Source organism: Lemur catta, chromosome X (assembly GCF_020740605.2).
Source record: "Lemur catta isolate mLemCat1 chromosome X, mLemCat1.pri, whole genome shotgun sequence".
In the NCBI taxonomy this organism is placed as follows: Eukaryota; Metazoa; Chordata; class Mammalia; order Primates; family Lemuridae; genus Lemur; species Lemur catta.
The window spans coordinates 64,766,993-64,789,913 of NC_059155.1; the positions used below are offsets into that span (position 1 = coordinate 64,766,993).

The window sequence follows — 22,921 nt, forward strand, 5'->3', positions numbered from 1 at the left end:
TTCTATGATCATTCTCCAAAGCCTCAGTGCTCCATTTAGGTCTGCAGAATTCAAAATACTTGTTTCTTCTTTTCACAACTCAAGATTTTAGCAAAAGAGTCACAAAATACTACATAAGAAGCCGCAGATGTCTCTGAGTTTCTCCATAATAATTAGAAAATACATGAACATATAAAGCAAATGTATAACTATCAGAAAACTACATTGTTTGAGCACAAAATAATTCTTAAATATACTCATTGCTTGAAATAGTTTTTCAAAGATATAGTCACCTCTCTATGAAGGAACATATAGCAGAGACTGAGTATTTGGCAAACAACTAGTTTTTAACCAATAAAGAAATGTCAGGAATTAACCAGAACATGATGAGATTTTAGTACCTGTTTAGTTTGTGGGAGGGTGAAAAGTAATTTTTATCAGTTGGCCTGCATGACTACTCAACATCTCACAATACTGATGATCAATAGTGATTCAGATTTGTTCATAACTGGAATTTGAGTAAAAGAAAGATGACACAGGAATCTTTGTTTTTCTTCTTCTTTTTTCTACATGGTTACTTTTGATATAGAAAACGAAGCTGAAAACATGAGGCTTACCAATGTACATACATGGACGGATGCCCTTGGCTAAACCACTAAACCATCCTCATATGTTGCCAGTCAGCTATATATTTTTTAGCTCACCTCACTGGGTGGGCCAATTGTTTGCAAAATTTTACAGTTACTAGAATTTGGTCTCAAATCCTCCTAATCCCAACCAGATTCAAAATAGAGTCACATGAACTTATTCATACTGAGGCATACATGGCTGATATTTAATTGGGTCCATGTCTAAAATATCCAATTACATTAAAGATCAAGAGCTGGTGGTACAATATATGCTTGGACTACTATGTTTGCAACATTCAACCTGCTAAGCTTCCAGGAAAATAAATCTAAAAGCAAAAGCAAACCTTGAACAATCAAAGCATACTATTAAAATATAGAAAAATAGCATTAAGTCTAAACTTAAATCTCAGAAGGGGCAGCTTGATTAAGCATGATTGACAGGCACGATCAAATCCCTGGCCTGGCCCTAAATGTCTATTGCAGTCATCACCAGATGAACCAGAGGCTTTGATGTTACATATGAGACACTGAGCGTCTGCAGCCTTGCCCCCAACAGAAGAACTATAACTGAATGTATAAGTATGAAAAGGGAAAGAGGAAACCTGCCTCCTCCTTCCACTCCCTGCCTTCCGACAGAATGATGACACTTTGCTGAGAAAGTGGTTCCTTGAGAACAAGCAAAATGGCAGAAAGATGTGAGTAGGTAACTCTACAAAATTTCTTATTAATATTTCCAATCAGATTAACTTGAAAGTAATATTTACATTCTGAAAGGATTTACACAGAAAACATCAATTATATATATATTTCTGTACCCTCCACTCATACATAATATGCTTAATATTCATAAGGAAAAATAGTTAAGTGGGAAATATGTCCTGGATTTCTATCAGTTCATTTCATTCATCTCCATTTTTATAGTTTCTTTAATTTAATAAATCCAAGGTCAAAAATCAACTCTGGGCTATTAATAGATCTACCAGCAATGACATTTGCAGCATCATGGAAACAGATATCGCATTCTTTCCATCTAGCATTGATGATAGCTTCCAGCATTCTGTACCCTTGTTTTAAAAAAAAAGACAATGGTTCCCTTCAGGGCAACCTCTGCAGCATATTTTACGCTGTTGTTGCAGTTACAGAAGTAATGTCTATTTGGAAACTCAGTTAGAATTCATTAGGAATGACACATTGGGTGAAGCAAAAATCAAATTATAAGGAACTGAGCAAGGGGTAGATACATTCTGAAGGCTTATAGTAGAGGTTCCCCATTTGTTCTTACAAGACATCCAGCATTGAATTTTTGAAGCCATCCTTTTTCTGCTTTGAGAACTATAATTGAATTTTCTCCTTAAATTTAAATCATGGCAAGTAAAGACTTTTTTCAGAGGCTCCCAGGGACCAGACTGTAAAATTATTTATCATCAAGAAATATTTAAAAATGATGGGTAAAATAACACCTTAAGAAGTGAGATTTTGGATGTCTTCAGGTAAAATTATAAAGTCCAAGTAAATGGCATGTTATAAAGCTGGCAATATGAGAGACTTTACTGTGCAATTCTGTAATTTGGAGACATGAAGCCACCAAGATGGGAACCACCATACTTCCTCTGTCACCAAGTAGCGTGGAACAATATACAAAACAAGATAATCACTACTCCAAATACATAAACCCTTTGACTTAAGCATCCAAGAGCCTTGGACGAGGGTTCACAAGTCATTTCCCCATGACAGGACATATATCTGCTGGCCTTAGAGTCTCAACTATTTCCTTATCTACACTTAGGAGTTTTGGGGGGACAGGGAGGGAAAGGAGAAGTGTGTAGATTACATAATCTGGGAAAGCAGTAGTATGTTTTTAAAAATCATCATAGCAGCATTATTCCTAATAGCCAAAAAGTAGAAACAACCCACATGCTCATAAACTGCAGAATGGACCAACAAACCATGGGTTATCCATTTAATGGTGTAAAATTCAGCAATAAAAAGACATGAATTGCTGATACATGCTATAGCATGGATGAACCTCAAAAACATTATGCTAAATGAAAGAAGACAGTCACAAAAGAGCACATCTTGAATGATTGATCCCATTTAGACGAAATATTCAGAAAAGGCATATATATAGAGACAGAAAGTAGAGGAGTGGTTGCCAGGGGCTGGAGATGGGAACAGGAGTTAACTGTAAATGAGCACAAGTGATCTTAATCTGGATTTTATGGTGATGCTTGCACAACTCGGTAATTTACTAAAAATCATTGATTTATACATTTAATATGGGTGCATGGTATGTAAATTATACCTCAATAAAGTTGTTTCAAAAAATCAAGGAGCAAAGTCCAGAAGACCCCAAAGGCATAACACATGCTGAACGTGTTCCTAGAAGGTGTCTTCTTTCATATGTGGCCCTTGGGGTTCAGGTTGCTCACATTTGGTGTATTCATTCTATGCTTTTAATTTAGAGAGACAGTTTAAGGACCCAAGTAAATTGCCAAGACACGTGACCACCCAGGAAGCTGCATAATATACAATTTCATTAGGTTTGCTGTAGCCAAGGATGCATCCCATTCAATTCCAGGTCCTGCTGTCCTGGATGTGGGTAAACTGGATCCCCATCTGATTTGAACAAAGTTGAGGTTTAGATTACAGAGGCTAAAGATTATGTTCCAGTCATGCAGTTAACTATAAGATGAGGATAATTGTACCTACCTTGTAGAGTTGTGAGGATTAAATGAATTACTACACATAGAGTTCTTAGCAAAGAACTGGCACACAGACCATATTCAATATATGTTAGTTGTTGCTTTTTTTCCTTTGAGTATAGTTAAGGAATTTAAAATATTTAGGAGCTAAGTCTCCTAACGAAAATATTAATAATTTGTGCAAATGACATATAGTGTTCTAAAAGTCTATTACTAGAAAACATATCTACTGATTTACTTGATAACACTGGAATTCCTTAGTATTATTCAAATATTTAAAAATGAGAGAAAAAGTAGAAAAATAAAACTCAAAATCTGTTTCATATATGGCATGCTATTAAATTGAATATGAGTGAATAATTGCATATTAATTCAGTTATGATGTGTTCGAACATTTTAGTTATATGAGTTTTTTAATTAACAGACTATTTTTTAGAGCAGTTTTTGGTTCATAGAAAACTTGATCAAAAAATACAGTTTCCACATTGCTCCCCCCACCTGACCCACACACACATACACACTTACACAGCCTCCTCCATCATCTACATCTGGCACCAGAGCAGTATATTTGTTATGATCGATGAACCAACATTGACACATCACTATCAACCAATGTTCAAGGTTTACATTAGGGGTCATTCTTTGTATTGCACATTCTATGGGTTTTGACAAATGTATAACGGCATGTATTCACCTTTATAGCACCACACAGAATAGTTTCACTGCCCTTAAAATCTTTTGTGCTCCTCCATGCATCCCTCCCCGCCACCAAACCACTGGTCATTTTACTCTTTCCATAGTTTTGCCTTTTCCAGAATGTCGTATAGTTAGAATCGTATGGTATGTAGCTTTTTCAGATTGGCTTCTTTTACTTAGCAAGATGTGTTTGAGTTTCTTCCATGTCTTTTCATGGCTAAGAGTAAGTTTTTAAATGTATTTTAACAATGTTTCTTTATAATAAGGTTATTTAAAAAATTAGTCTTTAAAGATATTAAAATTGTGTATATTTTCAAAACTGAATAAATCATAATGAAGAAGGCAATATTAACTGACAGATATGTTTAATTCTGTGACATATTGAGACCTACATGGACAGCCAACTCAGTGTTCTCTTTATCTCACCAGAGCTGGCTGCAGAGACCAACATAACTTCATTTTAACATAAGCGACTGTCTGGCTACAGTGTAAAAGAACCAGAATATGGCCAAAGCCTCAGAAGCAGTCACATAAACCTACCTTTGAACAAAAGGTGGCAGACATTTAAATCATTAGAATGTTCCTTTGTCAAATTTAAATACGATGCATGTGTCATTTACTGGGATGAGATTAGCTGCCTCCAACATCAATACCTCAAGTGTGAAATATCCAATGCTTCCAAGGAAATTTTAAAAAATAAGCATAGCCAGAATTGGAGCAATGGATAATAGGTAAAAGAAATATCTTTCCCCTAGAGCTTTCTGGAAGAATTTTGTTAGAGCTGAAATGAGCCTTATAGATGATTTCAAAACAATCGTTTCAACAAATGTATATGCTTGGATGTGAAGTCCATAGGGAACCGTGGTGAGAAGAGGGCAAGAATATTCTGAGAATCTATTATCTGTAGAGTTTTTTTCTCTCTTGAGCAGCACTGTCTAATACAACCTACTGAGATGAGAGAAATGTTCTATATCTGTGCTGTCCAGAACAGTAATCACTAGCCACATGTGGCTGTGTTTTTTCTATAACACAATGATATTTATGTAATTATTAATAAAAGCATATTTACATATAAAATAACTGCATATATTTTACAGTTATGTGCATTTTTAAAAAACAGTTTATGGAGATATAATTCAAAAAGCATAAAGTTTATCTTTTAAAAGTGTATAACTCAGTGGTTTTTGTTATATTTACATGTGTCCTCACATAGCAAAAAGAGAGCAAGAAAGCTCCCTGGGGCCCCTCTAATAAGGGCACTAATCCCATTCCTGAGGGCTCCACCCTCATAACCTAGTTACCTCCCAAAGGCCCCACCTCCTAATTCTATCACATTGGGATTAGGATTACAACATATAAATTTTGGGGAACACAACCATTTAGTCCATTGCACATATGTAGCTCATACTCAAATGTAAATGACTCTCACATCAAGGAATCTTTCCCAATGCTACATTTTTTAAATAGTGGCTTTGATTTTGCTACTGAAGGAAATTGAAATATTTCACCTCAAAATATACTTCTTTGACATATTTTGAGATGACTGTTCAAAGGGCCTGTAAACAGAAGGAGCCCTGCAAAGCTGTCTTTTGTGGGGGAGATTTGTGTCTGTAGAGGAAATCCACTTTATTATGGTGAGATTTTCTTAGAGGCCTTTCCTTGTCCAGATCTAGGAAAGATTGACTGAGAGTGTGACACCTTTCAAGGTCTGGAAGAAACATTCACCATCTATTCTCTCTGAGGGCTGCTACCTGTGAGGTTTCATCTGCATGACAAGACCACCTTTGCTAGCCAGGCTTCCTCTTCTCCCCTTCCTACAAATTATTTTGCCATGATCCACACACCCTTTCTTTCTGTAACCTCAAGATGGTATATAGGCTTCTGAACCCGACTGGGGGGGTTGGGGTAATCACTGTGTGGTCCCCGCCACATTAATACATTTGTATGCCATTTCTCCCATTGATCTCCTTTTGTGAGTTGATTTTTCAGCAAACCTTCAGAGGCTGAAGGGGAAGTTTGCCCTTGGCCCCTATGCTGCCTAATATATTGAAAGACCGAACTAATAAAATAGTTGCAAATTCCTCCCTAATGGAAACTAAAACCTTATTCCAAATGAAAACTGAAGAAGAAGAGCCAAATAGTTCACCTACCCACACTCATCTTGAAAATCTCTCTCATTCTGGAGGAAGAAAATTTGTTCCATTTTCCCCATGTATCTATATAATAAAATTTGCCATTTGCCATACTTTTATTAAAACTTTGCAGATACTTTGAGAGATATAACTGATGGGGCTCAGAAAACAGTACCCCAAAATGAAAGCCTCAGAAGGAAAAGTTTTTCTCTGACCTTCTCCTGTCCTCCTGTCTCTCAGTCCCATCCTCCCCTGAGGCTAGACATAGAAACTAGAAGTCCTCTTCCCCAAGGCGGGTTATAAAAGCCAGAACCCCTTTTCCTCAAAGCCAGCCATAAAACCTAAAACTATTCTGTGTAAAAACTTACCATAAAGAAATTCTCTGACCTACCTTGTTTGACTGTAGATTATAAGACCCCCTTTCCAGAGAGGGTCCTGGAAGGAAGGATGCTGCTCAGAGAGGACAAGAAGAATCTAGACAGACAGGCCTTGCTGGGTTTCCCACTCAGTCCTTTAGCATTACATCATAGCCTTTTTGTCCATTCATATTTCTACACAGCTGTTCATAATTTGCTAAACCTAAGCATAGAAATGGAGAATGTCCGCTGTATCTTTAGGTCTTCATTCTGAAGGCTCCCGTGTATACACATTAATAAATTTGTATATCTTTTCTCTTATTAATTAATCTGCCTCATGTCGGTGATTTTTCAGTGAACCTTTAGGGGGCCTGGTGCTTGCTCTCTACAGAACATACTTTAAGCATATACAGAAGTGCTTGCAGGTATATTTAAAGTAGCATTTCACTAGTATTAGAACATTACAGATACAAACTTCAATGCAGAAAATGTACCTGTAATGTGCTAAGTAGACATTGAATTACCAGGAAGGAGAAACCATTCCATTACTTCTCCCATAGAGGAAAAATGTCATACTGTCCATACTATGTTTTGCAAATGGCTTTTACATTAAATTCAGGAGCACTATATCAAGAAAAAGCCAAACTTAGAAGCCCATCATATGTAGAAATTTCACACACTGATGTGAGAGTTGGTAATATTCTCCCCAACCATCTTTAATCGTACTACATTTTAATCCCTGTTCCTTCAGTGGGAGAAAAAAAGGCAATGACATCTTATTGTGTCACTTGACATTAGTGGATAGATTTTATAGTTCTGGACAGAATTCTTTTGCCTTCTTTAATGTGCTCTTCAGCAGAATGATTTATATTCGTGATTATAGAGCTACTTGAAAAAAAATAATCATAGTGTACTAAATTTTCAGAAGACCTAAACTGTCAGGAGCAGTGTCTTTAGTCTAAAAAGGCAGGAAAGTTTGTCATTAAGTAGCAAAGGAATAATATTTTGGCCCAAACCCAAAGTTCAAGATTAACTCTGTAGTGTCCAATGGTATGAAATCTTTGTGCAGAACTGAATAAGGTGGGGAAGACAATTGAAACCATGGAAATGACCTTGGCTTGGTTCAGGCTTTTGTGTAGCCAGTTCTCTTGTCAAGATTTGCAGGCAGAATACAGCACTGATACTGCACGAAGCTGTAAGCCAATCTCCCGCTCGTGGGGATAGGTAGCTACGAAACCAAGGCAGGCAGGTACTCCAGCTCAGCTGTTCTTCATTTTTGTCCTCTACATGAAAAGGGAATACTGGCTTTTTTGGAAGGCTCCTCAAAGAACATGGCATGAATGAGATAAAGTTAGTATGTTCTTTCCCAACAAAGAACATACCTCTTAGGCAAGTGAAAAGTTAATATTGGAGATACTTGTGAATTTGTACTAAGTTATGTTTTAAGTGGATTTGAGATAGGAAATCATTTAAAAATTTTAGTAGGTCATTATTAGTAAAAACAAAGTGCCCTGCCTCTGCCACATTCTAGAAATACGACCTTGGCAAATTTCTTTAACTCCTCTGAGGTTTCCTTCCCTCCTATGAAAAGTAAGGATAATACAGTAATAGTGTCTTTCTCCTAGGAGTGTCATGAATGTTAAATGAAACCTGTTGAGACTGGCACCTAGGGAATAATGAGCACTCAATGAATAGTGGCCACTATTCTCATTAACTGAAAAACACTTTACATCTAATTGTAGCACTCTGCCTCAAAGAGCTATTCGTCTATTTGATTTCCAAATTCTCTTCCAAAGACAAATAAATAAAATCAGTCAAATAAAATGATAGACATCAGAAGCCAGGTGCTTATCCAAGTTTTCTGGGACCTGAAGTTTATATAATTTTGGGTGAGACCTCTTTAAGAGCATGAATACAAAATTATGAATGCATAATTTAATTAGATACAGCGTCTTATAAGGGGTCTGTGCAAGTGAAAAGCTCTGAAGGTTAAGGATCATTAACTTCACAGTAAATTTGTCTCTGCAAAACTTCCTGATGAGCAACACAAATAGTTTGAGCTTCAACTAGTGAGTCCGGCATGACTGGTTTCTAGCGTTTCACAAGGTAAAAGTCACTCTTCTGGGGAGAATGTCGAGTGGGTGGATAATAACGGGATGCCAAAGGGGCTGTTCAGTGATGAGCTAAGATGGGCCACCCCGTGCAGAGAAAGAAAGTGTTTGAGTGATGAAACACAGCCTCTGGAATCAGCTGGAGCTGTTGTTGCTGAAAATTGCTGTGTGGACTTGGGCTGGTGAACAGCCGACACTTTACCAGTGGGAGCTTCCTTCTGAGATACACTTCTGTCTGTGCTGGTGGGTCCAGGTAGGCCCAGAATCTTCTCTGTGAGCTCAAGCAGAGACGAGCATGCCCAGGGAAGGTCCTTTTCTCTGGTCCTGCCTAGCCCACCAATCCACACTTTCTTTCTGGCTCTGCAAGAAGCCTCAGGCATATGAGCTGGCTTCTCTTAGACTAGCCAGAATATTGTATTCTAGATTTAGAGAATCAGTATATAACTCTTCATCCCAATTTCAAGTATGAATGTAATAATAATAGAAACACCAGAACACCCAGGCTCCACTTGCTGGGTTTATTTTGAACTAGATAACAACAACGAAGACACAAAGTAACACTAGTATGTCATGAAAACAACTAAGATCCATGTCTTAAGGTAAAAGGAAAATTTAATGTTGTCCCTTTTCAGCATTCATATTTTCTATATGTATGTATAAAAATTTGCGGGTCAATGAAAATTGCCAAATTGTTCTCTTTTCTAAAGGATTATATATCTTTTTCTGCCTTTATACTTTCTAATTTTGCTGTTTAAATGATCCTTATTTGGAAATGCAACCAAAAACCATAATGGGATACCACTGTGCACCCACCAGAATGGCTACAATGAAAAAGATATGCACTGACAAGTGCTGAGGAAAGGTGGAAAAGCAGCTGGAATTCTCACACACCACTGGTGAGAGAACAAATTGGTACAAACACTTTGGAAAACTGGAAGCCAGTACTAAAGCTAAGCATATGAAAAATACCTTTTGGCCCAACAACTACATTCCTAGATATGTACCTAACACAGACATAATTAATAAATGGCAAGTAGTAGATTGTTCATATTAGCACTATTTGTAATAGCTCATAATTGGAAATAAGTATCCATAAACAATTTAATGGCTAAGTAACTTGTGATATATTCATTCAATGAAATTCTATAGCATTGAGAATGAATGAACTACAACTACATACCACTACATGAATGAAACTCACAAACACAATGTTGAATGAAAGAAACTAAATACAAAATAATGCATGCCATATGATTCCATTAAAATAAAGTTTGAAAAAGACATTAATCTGTGGTGTTTGAAATCAGAAATAGACATTAGCCCTGGCTGGATAGCAGCTCCAAGGGGGCATGACAGGCTTCAGGTGTGCTTATAATATACTGTTTCTTGTTCTGGGATGTAACTGCAGCATGTCTGTGTTTCCTTTATGAAAATTCTTTGAGTTGTCCACTTATGACTTGTACAGTTTTCTGTCTGTATGTTATACCTTAACAAAAAGTTTACTTTAAAATGTTCCTTCTTTTTTGAAATGATGGAGATTGTCACTATGGTAGTCCCCCAATTAAAAGAAAAATGTACAAGACTGTGAAATCTTCAAGTCTGGGAACTCCTTATCTGCAGGCTGCTGAGAGACTCAAGCCTAAACAACCAAGTCACATGTTCCTCTATTTTTAATGGGGGCCTATGCCAATGGGGCAATGAAATAAGTCACTAGAAATGGTGGCTTTAGAAATAGCAGCAAGATCTACAAATTTCAGAGGACTCTCCTTTATACGATGCTCTCCAGAAAGAGACACATTATATATATATATATGCAAACACATTTTCTCTAAATGTCTTTTCTCAGTTCTTGCTGCCTTCTACTTTGCGCACATATTGCTCTGTAATGATGTACCCTTTCTCAAGGGTTTCATCAATAGATTTAATAACATTCATTCTAAAACAAATTTCCATGAACATTTTTCTACTCTGAGATTTTCATTTCTCACCTCTGGTTTTCATTTCCTGTCTCTTGACCTGTTTTTAACTTATTACAAAGTTAATTTGAAATATCCAACCTGTTTCAACATACAGTTCGTATCAGGGTAGTTTTAATCACACATATTTTGAAAATTTAATTAAATAGGAGACAGTTTATCCCCGCTCACTATTGTAGTTCTAAAACAACTTTCCTTTTCAATAAAGATGAGGTCACAATGACTATGGCAGATGTTAGACATCTATGAAAGATTCTTATCAATGAATCTAGTGGTTCATCTTCTGAAATCTGGCAAAGAAAACAGGCCAGAGGTTTTGTACTTGAAGACCACTACAACCATTAAAGCAAATGTAAAACTTGAGGATTGGAAAAAAATATTCTCTACTTATGTTTTTTGTAATTATGAAAATAAAACAGGCCCATGGCATAAAAAATAAAATGAAAAATCAAATCCTTCAGAAGAAAGGGAATAAAAAACAAAAGGAAAAGCGTTTCTTCTCTCTCCCTCCTGTTCCATACTTAAGTCATAGAACTTTATGGTCTGTTTTCTTTGTTTTGCTGCTGATAATTTGGACATATTACAGTCACTTTTTTGGATCTCCTAGTGGTTACCTTTATAAGTGCATTATCTATCCAAACATCTGTTTCATGCATTACTAATTTTAGACAGGGTCTATTAACTTATCCACTCTAAGAGAACTCAATGTATGTAGCTTCCTCCTAACCCCCCTCCTTGCTCCATTGTCCATTTTGAGTTGTTATATTGTTATGTTTTATGTTCCTCTACTGGTTATCTTTGGAACTTGAAACACTGCATTTATAATATAACTTAAACCTCTATTGCTCAGCATATTCATTTTAAGCGGTATCCTTTTATTCCTGACTATGAAACATGAGGAAATCCACACCCCTAAACTTCTCCCACATCCTCTCCTGCCATGAATTTTTGTTAATTATGTTATATAAATTCTATTATTAATAACCCATTAGGAAGACATACAATATTTGCATTCTCTTCTGTAACCCTAATTTCCATAATTGGTTAGACTTTTATATTGAAATTGACATAATACTCATTTCAGCTTCTCTATTAATTTCTGGTTGAAAAAAATCTCAGAATCAAGTATTTTGGTTTTAAGAAGACTTCACAAATGTCATACTCACTTCCATGCTCAAAATGTCTTTCTTTTGCCTTTCTACCTGAATGGCAATCTGGCTAAGCATAGGCTTTCACTGTTGTCTTCCCATGGCATTGTAGCTGTTAGGCTACTCAGCACTGAGCTTAGCTATGGAGAATTATAGAGGCAGCCTTACTACCCTCCCCTCTACCCATCCCCCAAGTGATTTGTTTTTGATCACATGGTGGCTCATAGGATTCTTTACCCTCCTTACCATTTTGGTGCAAACAGAAGGTCTGCACATGGCTTGCAGCAAAGCCCTGTATGTCATAAGATTTGCACGTGTTTGTGGTGATTTAGCCTTTTTAAAATCATTTCTTTCTCTGTGGCTGAGATAAGCTGCTGCATAGCTGACTGCCACCCACTGTCTCTCTCCATCTAGCCACTCTTCCAGCTGACTGGTCTTCTGCAAACATGGCAAGTCTCAGTGACTCCCTCCAACTCCACCTCCTCATGGTGCTGTGGAGGAGACCTGCTCTTTCAGGGCCACTCAGTGGGCCTTTCCTACCTGCCTTCCCCATTTATGGTGCTCTCCCTCCCTTGAGGGTCCCCTCAGTTTAGGCTAAATCTCACTGATTGTGGCAGTTTGGTGTTGTGGCTGATAGTTTGGGATTTGTTTGACAAACTTTCATAGCTTGCTTCCCTAGTTTCATTAAAGATGGAGTTTTCTGTTTTGTGTTCTTTTTGTTGTTTTCTATTATCTTATGAGAGGAGAACAGGGTCAAACTCTTAACTCTGACATATTTAAGCAAATTTTTCCATTATTCGATTCAGAAAAGCGATGGGTTCAGTAAAGTGGGACCCAGGCTTAGCCTACGGACTACTGAATTCTTTAGTTTCATTTTAGCTTTGTTTATGATCAAAGCCTGTTTTCTAAATGTCTTTTTTTACATCTTCTGAACAGTGAAGGCCTTCTACAAGGTCCACTTCCCCGTGTCCCCCGCCCCCCGCCAGCATTGCCTTTAGCATTTGCTTAAGGGGAGAGTCAGGACAAGTGTCTTTAGTTCTCCCTCTAAGAGGTCATGAGAAATCATTTGGATCCTCCTCTTCACCTTGCCTTTGGGCATGCTTGGAGTTCCCAGGGAGCTCCCATTTCATCTCTCCCTCTTAGTATGAGAAATAGAATCAGAAAGCAGCCTCGTTTTCTGCTTCCCTCTTACTCATAGCAATATCACAGACAATGGATTCTTCTCGTATAGTTTCCCTTACTTATGGCCTAGGTAAGCTCAGAGGTTGACGTCAGTGGATAGAGAGTCAGTCCTGAGTGTCTACATACGGTAATCTGCTGATTGGAATGAAAACTTCATCAATGTAAAATCTACAATTTCATTTCCAACCTTGGTCAATGGTTGTTAAATTAAGTTGCTGCCAGACACAGTATAAGGGTTTGTAAATGTTTTTAAATTATGATAAAGAAATAACTTACGTTATCAGTCCTCATGAATTTAATCTAGTGAAACCTATCTTAATACTTTGAGTGTTCCCTCTAAATAATTGTTCACAAATTAGATTTTCCCAGCAGGAAAAAAAAATGTCAATTACACACACACACATACATGTTTAGTTATGAAATACTGCTTCAAATGAAAATTGATGGTATTAATTCAAATTACATAATTCTGCTTAGAAAAATTTGTAATAACTATGAAATGTCTGTATATATCATAACACAAAACAACATTTACATAAACTGAAAATCAAAATTAAGACTAGGCACATTTCACTATACTATATTTTAAAATAACTATTTTCACATTGATAAATAATTTAAATAATAATTTAAATAAATTGATACCACCTTAGATTATAGAGTAAAATTTAATATTGTGAAACTCCTACAAAATAATTAGAAAGAATAAAAATTTAACTTAACTTACTATTAGCTACTATTTATTAATATTTCATCTCAAAAAGTTATCACCTATATTTTCACATGTATACTTAAACTAATTCTGGGGTGAAATTTTTATATCAATTTTATGAGGTACTTTTAAAAATTCTAGATTTTACAAGATGATAAATACTGCCAGGACTCTTATAACAAATGGCCATGAAAAAGATTAAATATATAAAAAATTAAAAACATATTTTCAAGAGACAGGGAATATATTCTAGAAAGAATATCAAATTTATGCAGCCTGCATTCCTATGCCCAAATCTAGAGAAAGCAGATTTCCTCAGTTGGATTATATGATTAAACAGAATATTCCTAACCAGGCTGAATCACTACATTGTCACAACTACCCCCAATTATGCACATGAAAAGAGAACTATACAATCACTTTTACAGGAGTGAAAAATATTACTCATGTTAAGTACTTGTCTCAGAATATTGGATAATAGATCTCACATAATTTAATATCCTATTTGTAAATGCCAATTCTGCTGGTATGAATTAATGAAAATGTCTTTTAAGATTTAAGATGATTTTTTTAAGAGAAGGGGATATTATTGTTATATTATTCAAGGAAATAATAAAAGCATCCATTTGAATCACTAAAAATTATAATTTTATAAAAAACCTCTAAACAAAAGAGAGGAAAATATCAAGCAACTGGTACCCTCCCTCAATAAATAAAGGTGCAAAACAATAAAGTAACTAGAGAATAAAAATGCATACTCCATTTTTGGCAAAACTAGGAGATAGCGTCTACAATATTTGTAAGGGATACTAACGGCAGCTGAGTATGTATAAGAGGTATGCTGGGGATAAAAGGGGATATACTTATGTCATTACTAATGATTTACACAGCAGTTCTCTGAAGTAGGTATTATTTTACCAATTTTACATATATGGCAATCTAAGCAAAGAAATTACATAAAATTGCCAAGGTTTCAGCAGGAATAAGTGAGAGAGCTTGCATTTAGACCCAGGACTCTCTCTAAGCCCACCATGCTCAGAGCCTTGTCTAAATTCAGCAACACTCCCCACCCCCATTTGACAATTTCAGACTGGGCTCTGCCTTTCTCTTCTTTATTTGCATAATCCCAAGGCAACCTAAATTTTTTCTTGCAACACAGTATCATCCCAAGAAACACTTTCCATTTACTCCGTGTGAATCATAATGCTATTTCATTAATGATAGCTTTCAATTATCCATCAGCTTGCCATCCCAACAACATACCACATCTTTGTTTACTGATTTGTTTTTTTTTCACAACTGCCTTCAAAATGTCAAGTAGTTCAAGTCAATTACATAATCTTTATTAAGCATTTACCTTTACAATATACATTTTTTAAATGTAGTTATTTAAAAATTCTCACAGGAAATTTCAAAGGCAAAATTATATCCCAAAGTTTACGAGAACAGTATAGATGCTTCCTTTCCTTTTTCCTTATAGATTTCTTGTTCATAAAGTAGCTTAACTAATGCTTTTTATAAATTTGGAGAAAAAGTTATTCTTGGGCCCTTTGTCAATATTATACACCTTCTTTAAGAACACTATATATTGTTGTATTTTAAAGACCTAGAGAGATTAATAATGTTTTATGAGATGTGAATAGATTTAGTGTTCAATAAAGTACAGAATTAACAGGATTGAACTACATTGGCTCAATTAGTGACAAATTAGATTTGCTAACTTCCCTCTCCATCTTCCTTTATCCACAAATCCTGTGTCCATATCACAAGATGTAGGCTTATCCACTGGGAAATTGGTAGTGAGTAATAAAAATCAACAACATGAGGAATTGTAAAGGTTCCCCAATTCTCCAAGTACTCACTATCATTAGCCCTGGTCTACAGATCATGTTTCTCTGGATGGAAGCCCAGCACTTCCTGGGTCATTGGGAAAGTTACTAAGCCTTCCTGAATTTGCTTGAGAAAAGGGTTAGAGGTGCAATTGCTAGAAGAAAAGAAGTGTCTTGATACACAATGTGACACATAACAATGGGTAGGTATACCTACATGATGAGTGCGTTGTGCACCGTCTGGGGAATGGTCACGCTTGAATGTTCTGACTCGGGGGGATGGGCATGGGACATGGGCAGTGTATGTGGCCTGAACTTTTGTACACCCATGATGATAAGCTGGAATAAAAAAAATGGGTAGGTATTCTTAATATATAAAGAAATTATATACATACTAACATATATAAAGAACTTCTATATATCAGTTATAAAATAAATCTAATAGAAAAATGGGGAAAATTCATGAACAGAATATTCACAAAAGAAGGAATACCAAACTCACTTTACAAATGAAAACTAATAGTTTTCACATATCAGAATAAGAAGGTTTAAAAGATCAACAAAACACAGTGTTGGCAAGGTTATGGGGATATGGATGATCTAAAACACTGTTTAAATTGGTTCATTTCCAAAGGTTGGGTTGGCAATCTGTATAAAATGTAAAATACCTTCTATGATCTAGCAATTTCACTAATAATTTATTCTAAGACGATAAATGCAAGTGCTAAAAGATGTATAAACAAGGAAGTTCATTAATGTTTATAGTAGCAAAGCTTTTGAAACAACCTAAGTGGCTCTAATAATGGATTGACTAGGTCAATTGAGATGTTATTATTTTAGTCAATTACTTTGTACACATTAAAGATAATATAGACCTACATTTATTGATATGTAAATATATCCATAAATACAATTTAATGTAAAAGGTAGGTAATAAAGCAGCACAATTCAATGTCTGTAGTTGTCTGTGTATTTCTGTACTTGTCTATGTATTTCTGTACATCTATGTGTGCATATAAGCATATGAAATATATAGAAAATTTTTCACCTAAAAGGTTAATTATAGGTGGAGGGATTTGGGGTTTTCTTTTAAAAAGTCTGTTTGTGCTCTTAATTATTTGTATTTATAGTGAGAATAATAAAAGTATATATGATTTTTTTAAAAAAACTGATGCTAAAATAGATCTGAAGTGCAAGCTCACACATGTCCACAATCAGGCCACAAGTGCCCACCCTCTTTCACACACTCCAACCACCCACCAATCCATCCATCCATCCATCCACCCACTGAATGCCCTACTGGGATGATACCTGGGAATTTCTTATATTCATTTTTAACCAAGTTTAACTTGCATCTGTAAACAAATAAACAAAACAACCTTGAAGGAATTTTGATTACTATTATTTCCCTGCTTTGTGTGTGCTTAGGCAGGGGTGGGAGGATGACACAAAAAGAATTTCAATTAGATTTAGCTTCCCTCCCCACTATGGTGGATCTGGGGAGGTCTAACAAACATTTGGATACATTCCGCACCAGCCATCTAATGAAAGCTGCAAAAATATAAAAATAAAAAAAAAACCACCCTTAAAAGCCAGAAACAGACTCTAAAAGGAGTCAACACCACTCATCTACAAAGGTCAATGAAATCCTAGTAAAGTCCAAAAAGATATAAGCTCTTTGGTTTGGAATCTTCTGTACATGATTTTTTGAATGGGGCTCAGTTCTATTTTAATAATTAGCATATGAAAGCATGTTTTCTGACAGGGACAAAGCATTAGCACCCCTCCCCCTAATGATGGTGAATAATAAGGAAAATGGGTTGGTTTGGACAAGGACTGCAAATGGGGATGCAAGTGAGGAGATGGAGAAGAAGGAAAGTGTGGTATCAAAAGAGATTTATCAAAAGTGGGGGAGGGTGTGCTGGCTAGGGGAGCTAGAGAGAGAGAAAGAGAGAGAGAGGTAGAGAAGAAAAGCAGAAATTTGAGCAGTTACTGAAGGGAGTGGGATTAGGTGGAAAGAGAAAGTTTAATGAGAATGGGGGGGTAGTTTTGCGGTGAGATGTGATGCCCCCACATCCCACACATGTACATACATACACAGCCAGTGTCCTCAAGACCTTCAGCAAAGACCTACATTGATTTTGCAAGGCTTCCTTGGGTTGCATTTGTGTTTTTTTCTTGAATGGTGCAGCCTGCCGAGGGGAGCCTTAAGGCAAGAGCAAGCAGCCTAACAGACATGGAGGATGTGTACCAAGGGACGTCAGAGTGAAAAACAAAACAGGCACTAGCAGAAGCCAATTCAAAGCCCATTTGGGGCAATTGCTCTTCCAAATAACCATAGTCACACACTATATTTTCCAATTCCAAATTAAATTAAGGGAATGAAGGCATTAATAAAACACCAAATAACAGCATCATAATTTCTCCGGCAACATATGATGCTGCTTAGAAAAGAAAATGATGACTTTGGGACATGAAGAATGAAGGGAAAACCTGCTTTCAGATCTTGTATATGAATGTAGTAACTATGAGGTTACTGTTGAGGTCATGCAGCTGAAGTGATTTTATCCGAAGAAACAGCAAATGTAGAGACCAATAAATAAGCGTCCTCAGCTCACAACCTCAAGCTTATGATGAATCGTGCATAGGTCAAAAACACTGATGTAAGAAGGGAGGTCAGCGACAGCTTCATATATCAAAAACTACATTAACTAGGGAACAATGGATGTACACACAGGGAATAGTCATCTGATTCACCCTGATTGGTTCTCAGGAGGAGGCGGGGGCAGGCAGGGGTTTTCATCAGCCCCCTTCTCTCTGCTCCTCTTCCCAGGTAGATATCCCCCTTAGCAATTTCAACTCTCATATACCTGGAGTTGACTCCTAAGTCTGTTTATAGCCCTGACCTCTTTGCTCAGCTCCAGACCTAGATTTCCAACTGACCTGCTGGGCCCAGCCAGATGGATGGCCTGCTGACACCTCAGAATCAGCAGGGCCAAAATAGAATTCAATTGCCTGGGGTCTGCTGCATTTTTCCCCTTTGTGAATGAGAAAATCAAAGCACAGGCACAGAGGCTAATCCACCAGCTCAAGTTCACTCAGCAACCCCTCAAGGACAGGGTCAGAAGTTGAACCCTAAGATTCTGCTCCCAAGTCCCATGCCTACCTCATTCATCTCTGTCACCTCACACTCCTTTTCGCTGCTACCCTCCTGCCATCAGTGTTGACTCTTTCTCACATGGAGTATCACAGTGACCTCAGCTGGCCTCTCCTCCCCAAGTCACTTGTCTTTCTTTTCCTTCCTGTCCTGCTCATGGGTCCTCAATCCACCACTCAACTTCCAAATTATATGGTAGCACAGCAGTTACCACCATGGCCTCTGGAACCTGGCCTCCTCATTTGAACCCTAGCTCTACCTCTTACTAGCTAAGTGATGTTGGGCAAGTTAATCTCTCTGTACACTTGGTTCCCCAGTCTATGAAAAGGGAATGGTTATACGACACATCGCCTCACCATGAGGAATAAGTGAACTAACATGTGTAAAGTGGGCACACAGCCCATGTGATGTAAAGGTCTGCTAAATGAACCATGAGTTACTTTGCTCAGTTTGGCCTTTTCGGCCCTCTAAAAACTCACCCTCACCCACCTTTTAACCACATCACATTGTACAAAAGGCATTCCTACCAGGTTGACCCTACACTGCTCCATAGACATTTTATGTCTACTTTCCTGCCTCTGTTATTTTTCTAACTCAGCTTGGGGTAGCCTTCCCAGCCCCAAGTCCTAGGGTCTGGATAGCAAGTGTGAACTTGTCATTCATAACCAAGCTGCAGTGTCCTCTTCTCCATGACACATCTCTGCTAGAGTTGACCAACCCACCAATGACTCTACTGAAGGCACCAGTTCTGGGTCATGCTGCCTGGATTTGAAATTCCTGCTTTTTCACCAATAGTTTTGACCCTGGGAAAGTCACTTAACTTCCCCATGCCTCCATTTCTTAATGGGGATTAAAATAGCACCTTCTTTATACGGTCTTGATCACCAAATGAGGCAGTATGTGTACAGAACTTTGAACAGCACCTGGCTCAGAGAAACACACAGTAAGTACTAGCAATTGCTTACCGAAACATACCTATTTGCTTTCATATATGTCTCCCTCTTTTAGATTATGAAACCCTGGAAGACAAATGCTATTTTATTCCATTTACATGTCTTGTTTAGTAACTAGCTCCAGGTAGACATACCAAAAACGAAGTGTTTGTACAATGAATATCAGTCAACCCACCTGCCTTAGTAGTTGGAGTACAGCAAATATGTGGTCCAGGTCCACAAATCTGAACATCTATTCTACTGAATATCAATTCTAAAAGATATAGCAGATTTGCCAAAATCCACAGGCAAAAATTAGTATGTTAGTAATGAATTATTTTTTTTCCATTTAGTCTTTTTTCCCCTACAGGATTAGGGCAGAAGCAATTCTATACAGGCTTCCAGTTCTGATTAATTCCAGTGATCTTGGATGTTTTGAATTTTAATTTCAAGAGCCATTAAAATATCTGAAAACGGACATTTTTAAAAAGTTCCTTGAATCAAGGATTGCTCACAAACTTTGTTGGGAGATATAAAATAATATAAAACTGTGTGGAAGATTCATAATAATAGTCAACCAGCAAAAATCAAATGTAATGGAATATTAAGAGCTCAAGGTTTAGAGTCAGAGTTCAAATCTTGGATCTGTCACTTACCAGCTGTGTGACCTCATGTCACTGAACTGCTCTGTGCCTCAGTTTCCTTAACTGTAAGTGGGGACACTAATGCCTGTCTCCTAAAACAGCAGAGTGCCTGAAAAATAACAAACACTCAGTAAATGGTGTATGTTAATACAATAACAACAGCGACAATAATAATAGTTTGGGAAAACATATTTGACCTTTCCTTTAGTGTCAGTAATCAAGATACAAAAGTCCCCTTGAATTAGAGAGCAATTACAGTTTGAGTTCTAAGAGAATCGGTAACTTAGAATCCATAAAGAAAAAAGACAAATGGTTCAAAATAGGGCAATATTTCATTAGGCTTCCCTCCTATGCATCATTGCTTTCTGATCAATGTTTTAGATTCATTTCCTAAAATGATGCAATTCTGAGATATTATTTCATGCCTTGAAGATAAAAGGAAATGCTTTGCGAGGCAAGTCTTTATGATGAACAGTCCTCGCTCCAGAACTGAAGGCTGAAAGAACTTGAAATATCATGGCCTCAAACTCAGTCATTTCACAGATTAACAAAACGCTGACTTGAAAACAAAAAGAAAAACAAAAACACAAAAACCCACACAACTAAACTATTTTCCTGAGGTGAAAAGGAGTCAAGTAAAGAGATTCCCAATTGTTAGGCAAACATGCTGACAGCAGAAAGTGCTGGACAGCTCACCTGACATGACTGGAATGCCATTTACCTTGAACACAGTAATGGGAAAAGCAAAGGACTGAAAGTCACCTCACTGAAACAGGTCCTTTAGGTAGACCACACATTACACAGATGTACATTTGCAAAATGTGGAGCAACTATGATAACACTGGGGAGGAAGAGTGGGAGCCCATTGAAAATCAATTTTGATGTCAAAATCAAAACCCTTAAATGCATAAAAAAAACTAAAACTAAGGTCCACAAACTATATACAGATAAATTTCTTTAAAAACTGTAAAATGTGAGCAATTTTGAGGAAAGAATTTGTGCAGACCTTGCCTTATTAAGGTATGGGACACTGGCCCACTCAATGCACAGCTGTGACTTCCCTTCTACTGGCTTGACTTAACTTGGGCAACATTAGGCAACCATTCCTAAATTTCTAAAATATTTTATATCCATTTCTAACACTTATGAATTTATATTTTTAAAAACCATGTCTGTATCCCCCAATAGTGTATGAAATCTTCCAGACAAGAGACTGTTTTATCCATCTTTGTTATTTGCATTATATCCAACACACTGATTGGCACATGGTAGGTGTTCAATCAGTGCCTACAATGGATGTTCCATAAATGTGTATTGAATAAATGGGTAGTTGAATGATTTCTTTCAGCTTATAAGTCATAGAAAAATACATACAGATAATGTGATAACCCCCCTTTCAAGCTGCCTTTCATCTGCCTTTTCCATAGGACCATGTGGTGTCCAGGACACACATACACAACTAGGCACACTACTGCACATGAGCTCTGCTATAGTCTGAATGTGTCTGTCCAAAATTCATGTTGAAACCTAATCCCCATTGTGTGATATTACGAGGTGGGGCCTTTTAGGAAGTGACTAAGTCATGAGGGATCCATCCTCATGAATGGGATTAGTACCCTTATAAAAGAGGTTGAAGGAAGCTCCCCAGCCCCTTCCACCACATGAGGACACAGCAATCCCCACTCCAACCGTGTGAGAATGCCGTAAGAAGGCAATATCTGAATCAGAGCCAGCCCTCACCAGACACTGAATATGCTGGCACCTTGATTTTGGACTTACCAACCTCCAGGACTGTGAGCAATACATTTCTACTGTTTATAAATTAACATATTTTGTTATAGTAGCCTGAAGGGACTGAGACAATCACACATACCTTTTTTTATGTTTCTAAGTCAAATTAAACCAAATGCAGAATAAAATTATATTATTCTTTATAAAGCCTTTTTTTCTCATGAGGGTAGGATCTGACATCAGAAATTAACAGTAAAGCAATCTAACCATATAAAAACTATTTTCTTCAATTACCTTTTTTCTATTGGTAAATCTTTCTCAAGGTTCATTGTACAAAGCCACAGTTGACCTCTTAACCCATTCTAAGTAGAGGGTATAAATCACTGTTGCAAAGCACCTACATAGTCATTAAACTCAAGGGCAGACTTGGTTTTCAGAATATTCAGTAAGGAAAAAAATAGCCCCTGATAGTTTCCTTACCTTACTTAATCTAGATAGTTCATAATAGTGTACTTCATTACCTTAATACCATATCCCCAAAAAATTTCATAAACTAGACATTTCAAATATACGAAATATAGGAAATAGCATATTCCTAGAATATGTGAGCATTCCTTATAAACCCTAACTATAGTTGTCCCAGTCAGGTACATATGATTTCTCTCTGAATCCTCAATTAACAACTCTGCATAGCCTAATACTCCTGAACAATGGCAGTAATGATCATTTTTTACTTTTATTTTTGCAGTTAAAAATTGAGCTAACAAATAAACATAACAGAAAAGTCTCTTAAGGAATACTTGCCTGCAAAAAAAAATCATCTTTAATTTTAGCATTAATCATGAGTCCAGGAATGTACTCCTCAGGGTTTTAATGATAATTTAGGATTATTTGGGTTTGAATTACTATAATTGCTTCCCTATTGGTCAAAGTATCTCCAGATTTTTACCCCTTCAGTCTGTTCAGGACATCCTAACCTTTTCACATTCTTTGCATTACCCACTT

At 36.8% G+C, this 22,921-nt stretch overlaps 1 protein-coding gene across 6 annotated transcripts in view; it reads right to left on the bottom strand.

Annotated features, from left to right (window-relative positions):
• Positions 1–22,921, bottom strand: part of FRMPD4 (FERM and PDZ domain containing 4) — a 773,033-nt gene that overhangs the window by 309,148 nt on the left and 440,964 nt on the right. Inside the window, exon 1 of one of the 6 annotated variants that reach the window (XM_045538898.1) lies at positions 20,198–20,294. The exons of the other annotated variants lie outside the window; for them this stretch is intronic. Within the exon in view, the coding sequence (XP_045394854.1) occupies positions 20,198–20,214 (17 nt within the window). The 5' untranslated portion in view covers positions 20,215–20,294. Of the gene's footprint in view, positions 1–20,197; positions 20,295–22,921 lie in introns of those variants that run through there. 6 annotated transcript variants of the gene reach the window in all.